The sequence below is a fragment of the Schistocerca cancellata genome, chromosome 4 (assembly GCF_023864275.1).
Source record: "Schistocerca cancellata isolate TAMUIC-IGC-003103 chromosome 4, iqSchCanc2.1, whole genome shotgun sequence".
NCBI lineage: Eukaryota > Metazoa > Arthropoda > Insecta > Orthoptera > Acrididae > Schistocerca > Schistocerca cancellata.
The window spans coordinates 774,444,479-774,461,169 of NC_064629.1; the positions used below are offsets into that span (position 1 = coordinate 774,444,479).

The 16,691-nt window shown below is 40.8% G+C and overlaps 1 protein-coding gene across 1 annotated transcript in view; it reads right to left on the minus strand.

Moving 5' to 3' along the window:
• Nucleotides 1–16,691, minus strand: part of LOC126183566 (uncharacterized) — a 52,205-nt gene that overhangs the window by 6,993 nt on the left and 28,521 nt on the right. The window contains exon 4 of the mRNA XM_049925644.1: nt 12,887–12,980. Coding sequence (XP_049781601.1) covers nt 12,887–12,980 — 94 coding nt within the window. The remainder of the gene's footprint in view (nt 1–12,886; nt 12,981–16,691) is intronic.

Sequence of the window (16,691 nt, forward strand, 5' to 3'; positions counted from 1 at the left end):
TGTTCGTAAGCTATCTTCGCTGCATGTAACCAAATACCTGACATCCGTTTGTGCTGTGACTATCCATCACATACATCATGTCCAAGACACAATACTTCCCAGAAATTTGAGCACGACAGTAAAAATTAGTACTTTCCTGCATATAAAACATTAGTGACAGAAAAAAGTAAGCACAGAAACGATTCTAATGAAACTACGCCAAATGTCCCATGAATTTCAGAAAAATAACAGAAGACAGTTCATAATATCAGGCACATTTTATTATGAGTAGAAATGATAACGGTCAATGGCTAATGTTAAGAATTGTCCTAGAATAAAAATTAATTAAATGCTCATTCCTGAATGCGGATGCATGTGCCGAAAATTTAGTTAGCACCAGTATAGAAGAACGATGACCATGTGGTCTGTGCCAGTTTAGAAAACGGTCGGCCATGGCGTGCAAAACCTCACGCAAACACGCTGTGGCTGCATGCGTGTATCCGTAGGGGTGGCGTGTCTCACCACTACTTGCTTCTTCTCGGAAATACTGCGTACGGCGCGACATTTTATTTAGCATTGCGGTGAGGCATTTCCCGGCCGGCACGACATTCTTCAGTTCGGCACAATCGTGATGTTTGGCACTGTTTACCCTTCCCTGTTTCTTCATACAGGGTGACAATTATTGAACTATATGAAAAGAAATATAAATTAGTTACGAACTACGGCGTGCACACACTTTATTCGACATGTGAACGTCATTACAGATATTCGGATTTATGTTATAACATGTCCGGTACGCCTGCCATCATTGGCGATGGTGTGGCTCGGACGAGTAGCAAAATTCTGCATGACCCGCTGAAGTGTCGGAACATCGACGCTGTCGATGACCTCCTGAATGGCTGTTTTCAGCTCAGCGTTGGTTTTTGGGTTATTGCTGTACATCTTGTCTCTACTTTAGCCTCACAAAAAGGAGTCGCGTGTGTTCGGATCCGTAGAATATGGCGGTCAATCGAGGCCCGTGCCAATGGCCTCTCGTTACCGCAGAGCCAGAATGCGGTCCCCAAAGTGTTCCTCCAGGACATGAAACACTATCCTGTTTCGATGGAGTCGAGCTCCGTCTTGCATGTACCATGTCGAAATCAGGGTCACTGTGGATAATGGGGATAAAACCATCTTCCAGAACCTTCACGTACCGTTCGGTAGTCACCGTTCCATCAAGGAATACCTACCGCACCGATTATTCTGTAACTGGACGTTGCACACCACATAGTCACCCGTTGAGGGTGAAGAGACTTCTCTATCGCAAAATGCAGATTCTCAGTCACCAACTGCGTCGATTTTGCTTATTGACGACCCCGTCCAAATGAAAGGTGCTTCGTCGCTAAACCCATCATTCGCATACTAATTCCCATCATGCCACCCGGCCAACCGTGCAGTTTGAACGTGCTAAGGCAAACCGTTCAGTAGTTATGACGATTTTATTTCACACAGTTCAATAATTGTCACCCTGTAATGTAAAGGAAGATAGGTCCAGTGGCTGTTTGCACAAAAAGAGGCAGCCCAATGATCTATCGTCACAAGCCTTTAGAAATGAATGGAATGACAGAATAGAAGAATGAGACTTCCCAAGATCTATCATGCAGTCGCTGAATCAACAGGTACCGCAAATTTGCAATGTAACGACAATACAGCACCACAGAAACGAATTTAAAGATTTATTTGACGACGAAGAAGGAAAAATTACAACGGCCGGTAGACAGGATTCATTGATCTGTGCATCAAGAAGCAACTTGTGCTAAACTTGCAAGCATGAAGCACTTGACGAATTTGTTGATACGAATAGTAAATTTTCTGAAGTCGCACGCAATATTACTGTCAGTTGCAACAGTTTTAGATGGAATAGAAGGAAGAGTGTAGAGACTTTATATATTACTGCAAAGTACATTGCTTAAGTCGAGGGGCATGCCTGAAACGATTTTTTGCTTTAAAACCAGCTATTGTTGAATTTGCTAAGGTAAAAGGAAAGTAGGAACGAACATTAGAACTTCCAGACTGGATTTCAGATCTCGCATTTTAAGTGGACTTGACTGTAGATTCCCGACAGTAAGACATTCTAAGGTGAGAAACAACTAATTTCTGGTTTGATGGGGATACATTTGAAAAGAAAATTACATTATGGAAGGGACAAATTCTGTATTCTCACTGGCGTTAAAAACAACGCGACGTTTGAAGAATTGGTTCAAATGGCTCTGAGCACTATGGGACTCAACATCTTAGGTCATAAGTCCCCTATAACTTAGAACTACTTAAACCTAACTAACCTAAGGACATTACACACACACATGCCCGAGGCAGGATTCGAACCTGCGACCGTAGCAGTCCCGCGGTTCCGGACTGCAGCGCCAGAACCGCTAGACCACCGCGGCCGGCGTTTGAAGAATTCATTGTGACCTTGGAAGAATTAGAAGGATAGCTTTCTAAATGTTTTGAGGACACTGCCAGTCTTACATCTGTGTGAGGTGTATTCGAGATTTTCGATTGCAGCTGAAAGTGCCCCAGTACATATGCAGATGGAACTGATTGATCTGCAGTGTAAATTCCCATTTAAAAGACAAATTCTTCTATGTTAAAACAGTCTATTAGGTCTAAGTTGTTTTCCTCAGGAGGAGATTCCACGTCTACGTAATGACGTTGCAAATGTGATAAAATAATTCGATAAACATATGTGTGTGAAGGCTTTTTCCGATTGTGAAACAAAGTAAGTCACGATTGCATAGCAACAGGTGTGCGAAAATCTGTGAAATTGTCTGCATCTCTCCATATGCCGACAGTTTTTACCAGATAATAATTATATCATGTCTTCAGCGCACGAAAAATAATTAAATAATAGTGAAAATTAGATTTGTTTGTGATCTATGTTGTTGCGAAATATGAAACGTGAAATCAATTCTTATGCCGTGCGAATGGACGTAAATGCGGCGCGTTAGCACGTTCTTTCTTTCCCCCTCCTCACGCTCAGCGTGGGTGGGGGTTGGGGAAGTGTGCACCCAAGTGAGAGAGCCATCCATGCGTGCAAGAGCACTCGCATGTCAAATTCTTGGCCGTCTCTGGCCTGGAATGCGTATTAGAAAATTTTTAGGAAATATGTCAATTATACGGAATCTAATTGTCAGAAGATGCAGTTGCGATACATAGGTATTAGGCGGATAGTGATCCCTCGTAGTTGGACACATTTAAGAAGGCTATTTTAAGATCGCAAATTACTAGTCTCGCCAGCCATTTACGAGATCGGAATCATTTCTTGGAAATTAAAATTTATTTAATAGGTTTTTGTAATGGGAATGGTTCAAAAATGGTTCAAATGGCTCTGAGCACTATGGGACTTAACTTCTGAGATCATCATCAGTCCCCTAGAACTTAGAACTACTTAAACCTAAGGGCATCACACACATCCATGCCCGAGGCAGGATTCGAACCTGCGCCCGTAGCTGTCGCGCGGTTCCAGACTGTAGCGCCTAGAACAGCTCGGCCACCCCAGCCGGCATAATGGGAATGCGGAGCTAGTATAGTTAATACTAAAAAGTAGTGAACAGTCGCAGAAAGTCGCATGATGATCTAAGGACCCTATTTTCACCTCTCGTCTTCTTTGCCTAGAGATTAACACAATTTTTATAGAACCCTGTTCTATGAAAGAAACACGTGCCTGTTTGCGTCAACTTGGCGTAAATCATTCCGTACTGAAAATCACATTTTACAAGTGCAGCATCGTCTGAAGGGGACGCAGCGATTTTTCTAATCAATCTTCAGATAAAACGTCAAAGGCGGTGTATTATCTGAATTATTCGTCTAATTTCGCTGATTAGATGCAATCAACCTCAGCTAGACACTGTCCTGGTGACGATACGTTAGAGATGTACAGCACCGATCGGCATCATCAACAGAGGTCCTTTGTTCCGAGGATGGTGCGAAGTAGTGCTTTAAATCTCTAACGTGTTGCCATTACAACAATGCTCCCATATAATCAAATGAATAAGATAATATGCGCATTGTGGCGGTTTATCTGTAGACAAACATCAGGTTGTATGTTATAAAATATCAGACTTCCTAAACATCGTCGGATGCTCCCAGTGCATCTGAAAATGACTACTGCACATTGGCTATGGGTCAGTTGTGCTAGAGTCGGCGCGAGATGGATGTCAGGCTCATACACACGTCATTTTTCTTGGTAGTTAAAAATCTGTGGTTATGTTAGAGTAAACGAATAAATCATACATGAATGCTTTAAAAAATTCGATCCTGTTATATGGCTCTATATACTGGATGACCTACATATAAATTAGCAGCCATTGGCAACGATGCATCACGAATATTTATGAACCATGACCCTCACCGAACTGTAATGGATACAGCAATTACGCATGTCAGGGAAAGTGGAAAAAATTATGAATCACAATAAGTGGATTCGCCACGAATCATTGGCCAAGATCGTTCTTTGCTTTGCAGCAAATAAATATTTCCTTCTTACCCGAAATAGTAACAGGTAACGAAAAAGAAGTATTTACTAAGTGGAACGTCCACTGCTTCGTTTGATTGTTAGATGTTGATGAAGCTCCAAAGACACGCGGAAACTACACAAATAAACGATGTTTAGTGGTTTTGTATCACTATCAGCAACGCTAAGGTACTGACAAAATTATGGATTATTTTTGAGCGAAGTCAATAGAGTTAAGATACAGTGCTTCGCTTAAACGAAGCTATAATTGCAAGAATAAACTAAAGTTCTCTCAAAGTTCAATGTTGATTTGAGCAGCACAGGGCCTTATAAGATATGGTCCTATTGGAGATGATATTCCCCTGCCTCCCTCCGACTTTTGATCAGACTTACCCAACCAGTTATCCGAAGACCTACTGTGTAACGTAGACTCCGAACTACAGTCCAGTTTGACAGTCTTAATATACTGACGGAGGTGAAGGAACCGCCAACGGACAGAAAAAATTCTAGTATAAACGGAGAGTTGATCTCCCTACTTTCGAAGCTGCAGACTGGCACTTACTTAGCTAAGAAACGAGCCATCGTTAGTTGCAAAAATAACAATGCAAAATTTACGTAGCTGGCGCAATGCGCCGCACCGGAGGAAAGTGCGAGAGTAAGAATTGTAGGGTGAGGTGACTCCAATAAGCAATTTTAAAAGGATGTATTGTACAATAGCTGTCCAGATACGAAAACTAGCGTGTACAGCTTCAGTGAACCAATCTTCGGACTGAAAACCACAATAACTTTGTATCATAAAGTCTTTAAGGAATTTCAGGAGTCCAAAGCATTATTTTTCCGGCTCCTTCTTTTCCATATCCATGATTGCGAAGTCGATTAAATACGGTGATACACCCTCTGTCTGTAAAAGAAACTATTATAAGTGGAATATGGCGCACGGGGGCATGGGGATTGTCGTTGTATGTAATACCGTTTATTCCATAAAACTTCAACTTTTCTACGAAAATACCATAATTTACCCAGAAAAATGGTGGGGATAGGTAACAGAAGATACCTATGAAAGTCTGACAAGGAATCCTTCTAGAACGAAAACTGCGCTTTAGTAGATAAATTATTTGTGCTTAAATGTTACACTACTTTCACCGGTAGAAAACGATGTAAAGAGGCAGATGTTTATGTATTTAATGAATGGCAAAGAAAAATGCTTTCAATTTGCGTAGTCACGACATACAAACTCACAAAGGGACCGCGCCCACTCGTCGCCACCGATTTGTTCCAAATTTCTGGTATGCGCAGGACCTGCTCATAAATGAACGTTACAGAAGTTGGAGTTCCAGATAGCCAAGTTTTTAGGAAAATTAGCTCTTTTGTCGCGGATCGGACGAGGCAGCTTCCCGGCAGCCGTTGGCGCAACGGAAAGAGTACACAACAGTAATCGCAGGGACGTGAGGTCGTGGGTTTTTTGTGTTTTCAATTTTTACGTTTCTTATCATGCAAATAAGCCGCAATAATGATCAGTATATCATACTGATTAATATTTTGTTAAAGGCAAAAGAAAATTTTGGATCGAGGACTCAAAAATCGTCATTACTTCATCAAAATCTAGGGAACTTGCAACAGTATTACACAACAATTTTTTGACTGATGTGATGAATCCCTACGTGTGGAAAACGAATTAATTCTTTTAATTGACCAATGGAGAGGATAAACAAATCCACCATCATACGACGAAATTTTTCAAGATGAATAAGCATTGTCATCGTGCAGTTCTAAAGTGATTCTCCCAAATGCACTCCGCTAGTGCAATCCAGCAATGTCTGTTTTTACCGTCAGGTAAAGAATTTGATCAAAAGACTTCAAAACTGCTATTATCTTATAGAGAGAGAAGAAGAAATCAAATCACGAGAAGACTGCCTCAAAATACATTCCATTGTACATCACTAGTTATCCTCGCTAATAGCTGGCGAAATAAAGCGTTACACCTGATTTGCTGCCAAACTGTGCGATGAGAGAGAACCTTATGAATGTAAATTAAGTTGTTTTTATACAGAAATTCTAAGACACCACGTAATTGTAAAAATGCGACATTTATAATGTGTGCGAGATGCCAAGAAAATTACCTCTTTCCCTGTTTTTACAATGAATATCATCCTAGCGCGTGCAAATCATCAACTTTAAAATAATAAAAGTATCTTACAATCGCTTCCTGGAAATTTATTTGCTCTCCAAGTTTTCCTTTGCCTTTTCTTTTCATGAAAATATTAATAAATAAAATATAAAGAGCATTCCGGTTTATTTGTAATGTAACGAACAAACTAAAAATTGAAAAGATTCCGCATAGGGACTCAATCCAGCGAGTCTCAGATTACCGTCCTGTACTCTCGTCGCTGCCGGTAACTACGGTAACTTTAGTGGCTCATTACCCACCCGATACGCCCCGTAAACGCTGTTTTCTAAACGCTTTGCCACCGGGATTTCCCACTTTTGCCACTTCTCTATCGGTCCAATCCCTGCATAGCACACAAATTTGGACGGAATCGGTGTCCTGATTCTCATTTTAGTGGTTTTTCATATAGTTCGAATTATGTTACCATCGTTATTATTTTCTGTTAAGTTGTGAATATTTATAGAGATTTTAAGAACTTCTCTTAACATATTGCAATAATTTTCGTAAAACAGGACTAATGTTGTATCTTCTCTTGTTCTGGCGATTACTTTAATTTTTCTTATCCGTTTAGAAGTTATTTCAATACCATCAATTACGCATGGTTGCTTTTTTGTGGAAGTTCTGGACTAGTTCTTCTTGAAAATTCGTTTCAATTATTGATACTAATATTTAAAAAAACACATCGCATTTCACTTTAATATTTCGCCTCCTGTGTACCTTATCACATTCTACCTCTAGTAGTTCATTTTCAATACAATGTATTTTTGTATCTTTAATAAACGGCTTGTTACATGGAATTGCATCTGAGCTGTATGTCTTTACATTGTTCATTTTACTGGTATTATGTTATTCAAAAAGAACAATAGCAGTGCACTGAATATTAATTTTTTTCGACATCTGTGTTATGTACGAAAAATGTTATCAGTTAGAGTCCTGCTATCTTGTTGTACATAAAATGAAAAAGCCATGTAGCAGCCAAATAATATCTCGATATCAACATCGATGTTCCGACACTACAGCGGGTCATGCATATCGAACATGTCATAACCTAAATCCGAATATCTGTAGTAATCTTTACATGTTCAATAAAGTGTGTGCACGCCGTACTTCGTAACTAATTTACGTTTTTTTCATATAGCTCACAATTGTCACCCTGTATGATAGTGTGATCATCTAATACTTATAACTGTTATTCTACACTTTCGTAATGGGAAATGTGAACAGCGTTCTTCTACGCAGTTGAGTCCATTAGGAAGTACGGTAGTTCATTGGAAAAATAAATAGTGGGATCACGTGAAGTACACCGAGCTAAGGTTCACTTCTGACATCTTACCAGGCTGTGCTCAAGCACGTTTATTTTTTTATCGCTAGAAATGTCTTTGTTACTACAAACACAATGAAGCGAAGGCTGCATACGTAAAAAAAATCATTAGATCGCTCTAGTAGTGCCTTACGGGTTGAGTATAGATACATAGATTTAGTATTAATTTGTGACGTCAAAGATAAGAGCGGAAAAACGGGCTATCCTTCAAATGTAAAAGCTTAGAGATAAGTGTTGCCATCTGTTGCTGGGTACGGAAACTATCAAAATAGACATTGGTCTCACCCCTAAATATCACTTAGGGGTGAGACCAACGTCAATAATCCACATTCAAATGAACGAAAATTAAGCAATTTTATGGTACAGTGATTAAAGTTTGACGCTCAAATTCAGCCTCACAGAAAGCTTTCGCGGAATTTTAAAAGCTCACTACCATTCTTCCACAAGATGCAGCGACAGATCTGATGCATTATAAACTGTGCATAAAATGATGAATCGCTAGGTGACTTGAAACTGGTCATGGTATCACAAAAGGTGACTGGTTGCAGTTATTTCTGAAAACCTTTATCCATTGCAGTCGCAGTTCCCCGCATCCATGATGGATAAACGTTTCAAACTGAAACTTGTGGACATATAAATGAATTTAAATATCTGAGACCCTTCTTCAAATACGTAAAATATTAAATTAATATTATGATTCAAAACGCACATGTATGCTTCGTCAAATACCTGAAAGAGCACCAATATATTTATGAAAACCAAAATAAGTTATTATATAACCAGCTGTAGCATATTCATATGAGGCAGCACTCTATTCTAGAAGAAAACACTACATAAAATATAATACAGTAAACAGTTTCCTCACGCTCTGAAATTATGATTTACTTAAATACAAACTGAGTTTCGGCTTCTTAGACCATCGACAGGTGGCCGACGAGTGGTTTGAGACCGAATAAATATTAGTTGCAAAACATCAGGAAAGACTTTCCTCTTTCACATTGTCGTATCCTGTCAAGCACTGACGGGGAATTCAGTTAAACTCATATAAATTCTGTAGCTGCAAAGGGCCCTTTCAGTGGAGCATGAGTCCGCAGCTCGTGGTCTAGTGGCTAGCGTTGCTGTTCTGGATCACGGGGTCCTGGGTTAGATTCCCGGCTGCGTTGGGGATTTCCTCCGCCCGGTGCTGGGTGTTTGTGTTGTCCTCATTATTTCATCATCATCATCATCATCATCATCATCATCATTCGTGACAGTGAAAAGATTGGACTGTGTACAAAATTGGACTATGAAAAAATTGGGACTTTGTACGGGCGCTGATGACTGCGCAGTTGAGCGCCCCACAAACCAAACATCAGTGGAGCATGACCAGTCGTAACAAATGTAGAACTATATATAATATTTAAGGAACCTAGCATTGTAGCAAGCATAAAAGCTTAAAGGACTAAAAGCATTCGTCATACAACGAGATCGCAGGAAGACAGGTTCGTCAAAATTGTAGTAGAAAAACCTTTAGGACGACAGATAATGAAATATTTAAAACATCAAGACTAGGAACTAATGTTGTTGCTGTTAGGGTCTGCAATCAGAAGACCGGTTTGATCCGGCTCTCCATGCTTCTCTATCCTCCACAAGTCTCTTCATCACCGATTATCTACATCAACCTACATGTTGCGGAATCTGTTTATTGTATTCAACTCTTAGTCTTCTTCTACGATTTTTACCCCCCAAAAAATGGTTCAAATGGCTCTGAGCACTATGGGACTTAACATCTGAGGTCATCAGTCCCCTAGAACTTCGAACTACTTAAACCTAACTAACCTAAGGACATCACACAACACCCAGTCATCACGAGGCAGAGAAAATCCCTGACCCCGCCGGGAATCGAACCCGGGAACCCGGGCGTGGGAAGCGACAACGCTACCGCACGACCGCGAGCTGCGTACTTTTACCCCCCCCCCCAAATACTTTACTCCAATACTAAATTGGTAATCCCTTGATGTCTCAATGTCTTCTATCAACCGATCCCACCTTCTAGAGAGGCTGCGCCACAAATTTATTCTCCCCCCAGTTCTGTTCAGTACCTCCTCATTAGTTATGTGATCTCCCCATCCAAGCTTCAACCTTATTCTGTAGCACTAAATTTCAAAAGCTTCTATCCTCGTCTTGTGTAAACTCTTTATCTTCCATGTTTCACTTCTGTACATGACTACACTCCAGAGAAGATTCCTAACACTGAAGTCTGTTTTTGATGTTAAATTTCTGTTCTTCAGAAACGATTTTCTTGCGACTTACAGTCTACATTTCATATCGTCCCTTCTTCGGCCATCATCAGTTATATTGGTGCCCAAATAGCAAAACTCATCTACCTCTTTAAATGACTCTTTTCCTAATTTGATTCTCTCAGAACCACCTGATTTAATTCGACAACACTCCATTATCCTTGTTTTGCTTTTGTTGCTGTTCATCTTATACCTTCCTTTCAAGACACTGTCCATTCCGTTCAGATGGTGCAGCAAGTCCTTTGCTGTTTCTGACAGAAGCACAAAATCTTCAGCAAACCAAAGCTGTTATTTCTTCTCCCTGAACTTTAATTCCTATTTCAAAGTTTTCTTTGGTTTCCTTTACTGCTCGCTCAATGTATGATTTCCTTTACTGCTCGATAAATGTATAGATTGAATAACAGTGGGGACACGTTACAACCCTGTCTCGCTACCTTCTCAACTAATGCCTCCCTTTCATGCCACTCGACTCTTATAACTGCCATCTGGTTCCTGTACAAGTTATAAATAGCCCTTCACTCCCTGTATTTTACCCCTGCTACCCTCAGAATTTCAAAGAGAGTATTCCAGTCCACATTGTCAAAAGTTTCCTCTAACGCTAGAAGTGCTATAAACGTAGGTCTGCCTTTTCTTAACCTATCTTCTAAAATAAGTCGTAGAATCAGTATTGCTTCGCTTGTTGCTACATTTCTGCGGAATCCAATGTGATCGGCTTCTACCAGTTTTGTCATTCTTCTGTAAAGAATTCGTGTTATCGTTTTGCAACCATGACTTATTCTCTGATAGTTCGGTAACAATCACGCCTGTCAGCACTTGCTTTCTTTGTAATTGGAATTTTTACATTCTTGCTGAAGTCTGAGGGTATTTCGTCTGCCTCATTCATCTTGCACACTAGATGGAAACGTTTTGTAATGGCTGGACCTCCCAAGACTGTGTTCAAATGTGTGTTAAATCTTATGGGACTTAACTGCTAAGGTCATCAGTCCCTAAGCTTACACACTACTTAACCTAAATAATCCTAAGGACAAACACACACACCCATGCCCGAGGGAGGACTCGAACCTCCGCCGGGACCTCCCAAGACTGTCAGTAGGTCTGACAGAATGTCGTCTACTCCCGGGGCCTTGTTTCGACATTGGTATTTCAGTGCTTGGTCAAAGTCTTCTCGGAGTATCTACTTCCCACCTCATCCTCTTTTTACGTCCCCTTCCATTTCTATAACATTGCCTTCTAGTACATCTCCCTTTCATAGATCCTCTATACAGTCCTTCCATTTTTCAGCTTTTCCTTCTTTGCTTAGGACTGGTTTTCCATCTTAGCTCTTGATATTCATACAGCCGCTTCGCTTTTTTCCAAAGTCCACTTAAATTTTCCTGGAGGGGTTATCTATCCTACTATTTTGGAAAGTTACTAATTGAAGAGTGCATTGTAAAAAGTGGTAAACTTGGCAAAATATTATTAAGTCCACAACAAGAAGCTCACACAGCTCCTAACTACAGTGTGATAATAATAAATGGCTTGGTTCAAATGGCTCTGAGCACTGTGGGACTTAACATCTATGGTCATCAGTTCCCTAGAACTTAGAACTACTTAAACCTAACTAACCTAAGGACATCACACAACACCCAGTCATCACGAGGCAGAGAAAATCCCTGACCCCTCCGGGAATCGAACCCGGGAACCTGGACGTGGGAAGCGAGAACGCTGTAGCACGACCACGAGTTGCGGACAATAATAATAAATCATACTCATTTTTCTAATTAGAAGGATTTCGTAGGCTGAAAGGGTGTACGTTATGGTATAAAGGAGAAAAGAAGAAAATAAAATAAATATCTATCTTCAGTAAGGTATTTTGAGTGAAATTTCACCATCTAATCTAACAGTTCATCCATCTGCACCTACACTCAGCAAGCCTCTGCGAAGTTCACTGCATTGGGTACTTCTCGTTACACTACATATTATGACGCCTTCATGTTTCATTTGCCTGTAGAGCTCGGGAAGGAGAACTGGTTAAATGCCTCCGTGCGAGCGCCTTTGCGATCCCTACGAGGGGAGATGTAGGATATTGCTAGGTACCTCACTTCATTGTGAGGGTTTCGCTAGGTAACTGTCTTCTATCTTCAGGAGTTTGACAGTTCAAAGTTCAACATTTCCCTGAAGCTCTCCAATGAATCAAAGAAACATTCACCTTTCGTGCTATCTTTCTTTGTATCAGTTCCATACCCCTGTTAGTTCTATTTAGTGTGGGTACCACACTCGCAATCAGTATTCTAGGATGGACTGTGTGAGTATTTTTTCATGAATATCCTTTGTAGACTGATTACATTTTACCAGTATCGTACAAAGGAACCGAAGTCTGCCAAGTGCTCTTTCCAAAGACTGGGCTCTTGTCATCAAATTCCACTTCATATCTCCACAAACTGTTCCACCCAAGTATTTGTAACAGTTGGCTAACTCTAACTGTGATTCATTAATACTGTAGTCACAGGATACCGCGTTTTTTGAGGTTCACAGTTTTGTGTGTCTGAATATTTAAAGCAAGTTGCAACTCTTTGCACCCACTGAAGTCTTATCAAGATATGTTAGTATTGTCTGTCAGGTCATTAATACATAGGAAGATAAAAAATAAGAATCAGAAGGCGACTGACCGTCCTTGCGTACGTAGTAGGCCTGGCGTCGTACTGCGGAGGGCATGGCGTCCGCCCCTCCCGGCCACAGCCATTCGCTGCCATCCTGCGCCTCCTGCAACACACCACACACAACCCTCACTTCCTGGCACGTGGCGCTAGCGTCGGCATAAAAATGCAAACTCTTTGTCCAGTCCGATGGATTCTGGCTTAAGAACGATTCACTTAGAGTAACCTAAAGCCGTCAGCACACGGACCGTGCAACCGAACGTTGAGCGTGCCGAGTTTCTGACGTCATAGCGTGGAATAGCACGTTCGGGAGTCTTTCCGAACGTGCAGAGCAATATCTAGCATGTCAGATATTCTGATCGTGCGTCTGAGCGTTGACCAATGAGATGGCACAACGCCACCTACGTCACACGCATACCGTCTTCCTTCAGTACAAAGTTGTGAGGCGCCATATTGGCATTCATTTCAATTCCATACGTATATATGTCGTTTCAGGGCGCCGGCAAATTGAGAATCACTGGAAAACCTGTTGTCAACTGTGTGATTAGTTACAATAAAATAATGAGAAACATCATATTCGTGGCAAAAGAATTATTGTAACTTGTGTATTATGAGAGTATGCTATTTGAAGGGAGCGACACAATGAAGATACACCCAAAACACATTGTTCTTGGTACAATTTGTTATAATTAAATTCCAATTAGTAACATTTCTACGATTAAGGTATTCAGCAAGTGTTAACATGGTATGATGAAATAGCAGTAGTGTGTTGGTTTACATCGCTGCTGTGAGTGAAGTAACATGTTCTGGCAGTGGTTCGCGACTCGACCTTTCCAAATTTTTTTCCGAACATTTGCGTTTTTATTAGGATCTGATACTTTATTATTAGTTTAATATAAGTATATACTATAATATTTGATGTTACGTAAATATAAGTTCACCTTTTTTTTGAGGGGTGACTTTGTTCGATTGGCTTGCGCTACTTGTATAAAGATATTTTGCTCCTTTTTCTTTTACGCTTCGTAATTCACATGTTGCAAAGATTCTGCTACTGGGTAGGAACAGTGATCACGTAAGGCTGATCTTGGCGTTTTACTAAAATGTGGGAACGATGAAATAATGTTTATCTTATTTGGAGAAGTATTGCAAATTTGTATCGCACTGTTTGTAATGGAACTTTTATAAGCCTGTGTCCTTACTGATTGGACATAGTACTTTCCTTTTCGCGGACAATGGAGGAAATGTGCGTTTTAATAGAGCTAACGTGGGAATTTTAGGCGCGCCCGTTTAGTAAACAGTGTGATTTACGTACTAGAAACATCCCGCAACTACCGCTGGAGTGCGTTGTGACCGCGTGTACCACGTTGGGGCCCACGTATCGTACGCAACAGTCGCATCATTTCTGAGCGCCGGCCGAAGTGGCCGAGCGGTTAAAGGCGCTACAGTCTGGAACCGCACGACCGCTACGGTCGCAGGTTCGAATCCTGCCTCGGGCATGGATGTGTGTGATGTCCTTAGGTTAGTTAGGTTTAAGTAGTTCTAAGTTCTAGGGGACTTATGACCACAGCAGTTGAGTCCCATAGTGCTCAGAGCCATTTCTGAGCGTTCAGCAGCACGTTGAACTTGGCACGCTCAACCGTTGACGTTTGACAGCACGGCCCGTGTGCCGACGGCTTAACAGGTAGCTTGCACGCTTCACAGAAGATAAGCAACACATGTATTACAAAATACTTATTCTAACAGGACATAGGGCGATTTTAATCACCATCTTTAACTACAAGCAGTTCGCACAAATGAATTTAATTCATTTACTGGAAAGTGGATTTCAGTGTGAAACTATGAAAGAGGACACCCTCCCAGAAAAAATGTAAAAAAATGGTTCAAATGGCTCTGAGCACTATGGGACTCAACATCTTAGGTCATAAGTCCCCTAGAACTTAGAACTACTTAAACCTAACTAACCTAAGGACATCACACACACCCATGCCCGAGGCAGGATTCGAACCTGCGACCGTAGCAGTCCCACGGTTCCGGACTGCAGCGCCAGAACCGCTAGACCACCGCGGCCGGCAAAAAATGTAAAGTCTGAGTCTTCTCTGTTTGCTTGTGTCCGTTGTCCTGCAGTATTTCGGAACTGACAACATGTTCCTGTTCTGCCTCTACTGCACATCTGCTGGTATTTCACAATCGCAATTTCTACGTGTGAGCCACTCTCAAATGATAATCCAGCAGCAAGTGCGTCAATTCTTATTCTTTTCGGTTAACAGGATATCTTCCATATTTCCAACCATATCTTCATACTTGGCTTCATCTCTATAAGAGTCGTACCTGTCGAATGCACAGTCGAAAAAGGCAGCAGTATTTACACTGACTTCGACACAGTTATTGTCCTTTTTTTATACAAACGAAGAGAAATCTTATTTATTCTTACACTTATTGAATGAAATATGGAGATATGGTTGGACACGAAGGACGACGTCATCTTAACAGTAAAGAATGTGTATTGACGAAGTTCATGTTCAGTTATCACTTGACAATGGCACATACGCTGAAATCGTGATTTTAAAATACTTATAAATAATCTAGTAACAGCCGAGTCGGAAAATGTTGTTACTGAAAAATGTTATAATCATTATAATCAATGATTGTTCAAGTTAAACGTTCCATGAAATGCTTCAGATCGCTTACACTGTCTCATTTTAGTAACTTCGAGTTCCACTTTTTCATTATCGTGTACTCGCGAATAATTAATCCCACATTTTATCGTAGAATTCAGCGTATCTATCCCCCTTGGAGAAGCAGTTCTATGTTGTCAAACTCTTCACGTTAGTAGGTGTAGTAATTGAACTCCTTGGTGCTTTACATTTGAAAAAAGAAATGTGCCAGTTTATGCAGCAGAATGACGAACTTGCCTGATGCAATTACTGAACCATTTTGAAATTTCAACTTTCTGGCTAATGGCTGGCATGGGAAATGTATCATATTTGTTGACAAACAGACATTCAAAAATGCTTCAAATGGCTCTGAGCACTATGGGACTTAACATCTGTGGTCATCAGTCTCCTAGAACTTAGAACAACGTAAACCTAACTAACCTAAGGACATCACACACATCCATGCCCGAGGCAGGATTCGAACCTGCGACCGCAGTAGTGGCGCGGTTCCGGACTGAGCGCCTAGAACCGCTCGGCCACCGTGGCCGGCTAAACAGACGTACGAAACGCATCGTCGTCCTACTTTCTTAATTAAAATTATGTTAAATAAGTCATACAAACAACCACTGTCCGTTGTAGACAACCTACTACAAGTGTGTAAACGAAACACCTAACAATAAAAAAATCTTTCGTATCATAGGAGCATAAAAGTGTAATTTTCGTCAGTAATTCAAGTTGGGGAAGGACTAACATCGGAGGACATGATTTTAAGCACTTCTGGAAATCATTCAATATTTTAGTATAGAAAATCAGGTGAAACCAAACGTTGATGAAAGGGAGATATTAGGGACAAGTGTTTACCGAAACTATGGTCTACATGAGATGGGATGCGGCGTTTTTCCTTCTGTAGATAAGTGAGTTACACCCACTCATATAACAACTGAATTTGTATATGAGTAAGCAAGTGAAAGGTAAATGTTATGCAGTTCAGACGAGAAGAGAATAGAAGCTTTGGATGTGCGGCACTGCAAAATAATGCTGAAGGTAAGACGGATAGATCGGATAACTAAGTGAAGAAATGTATAGAAATTATTGAACTAAAAAGAAGGGGTCAGCGACAGGATAATAATAATGAGCGTATGGCATTGGTGGCCGGGAGACCC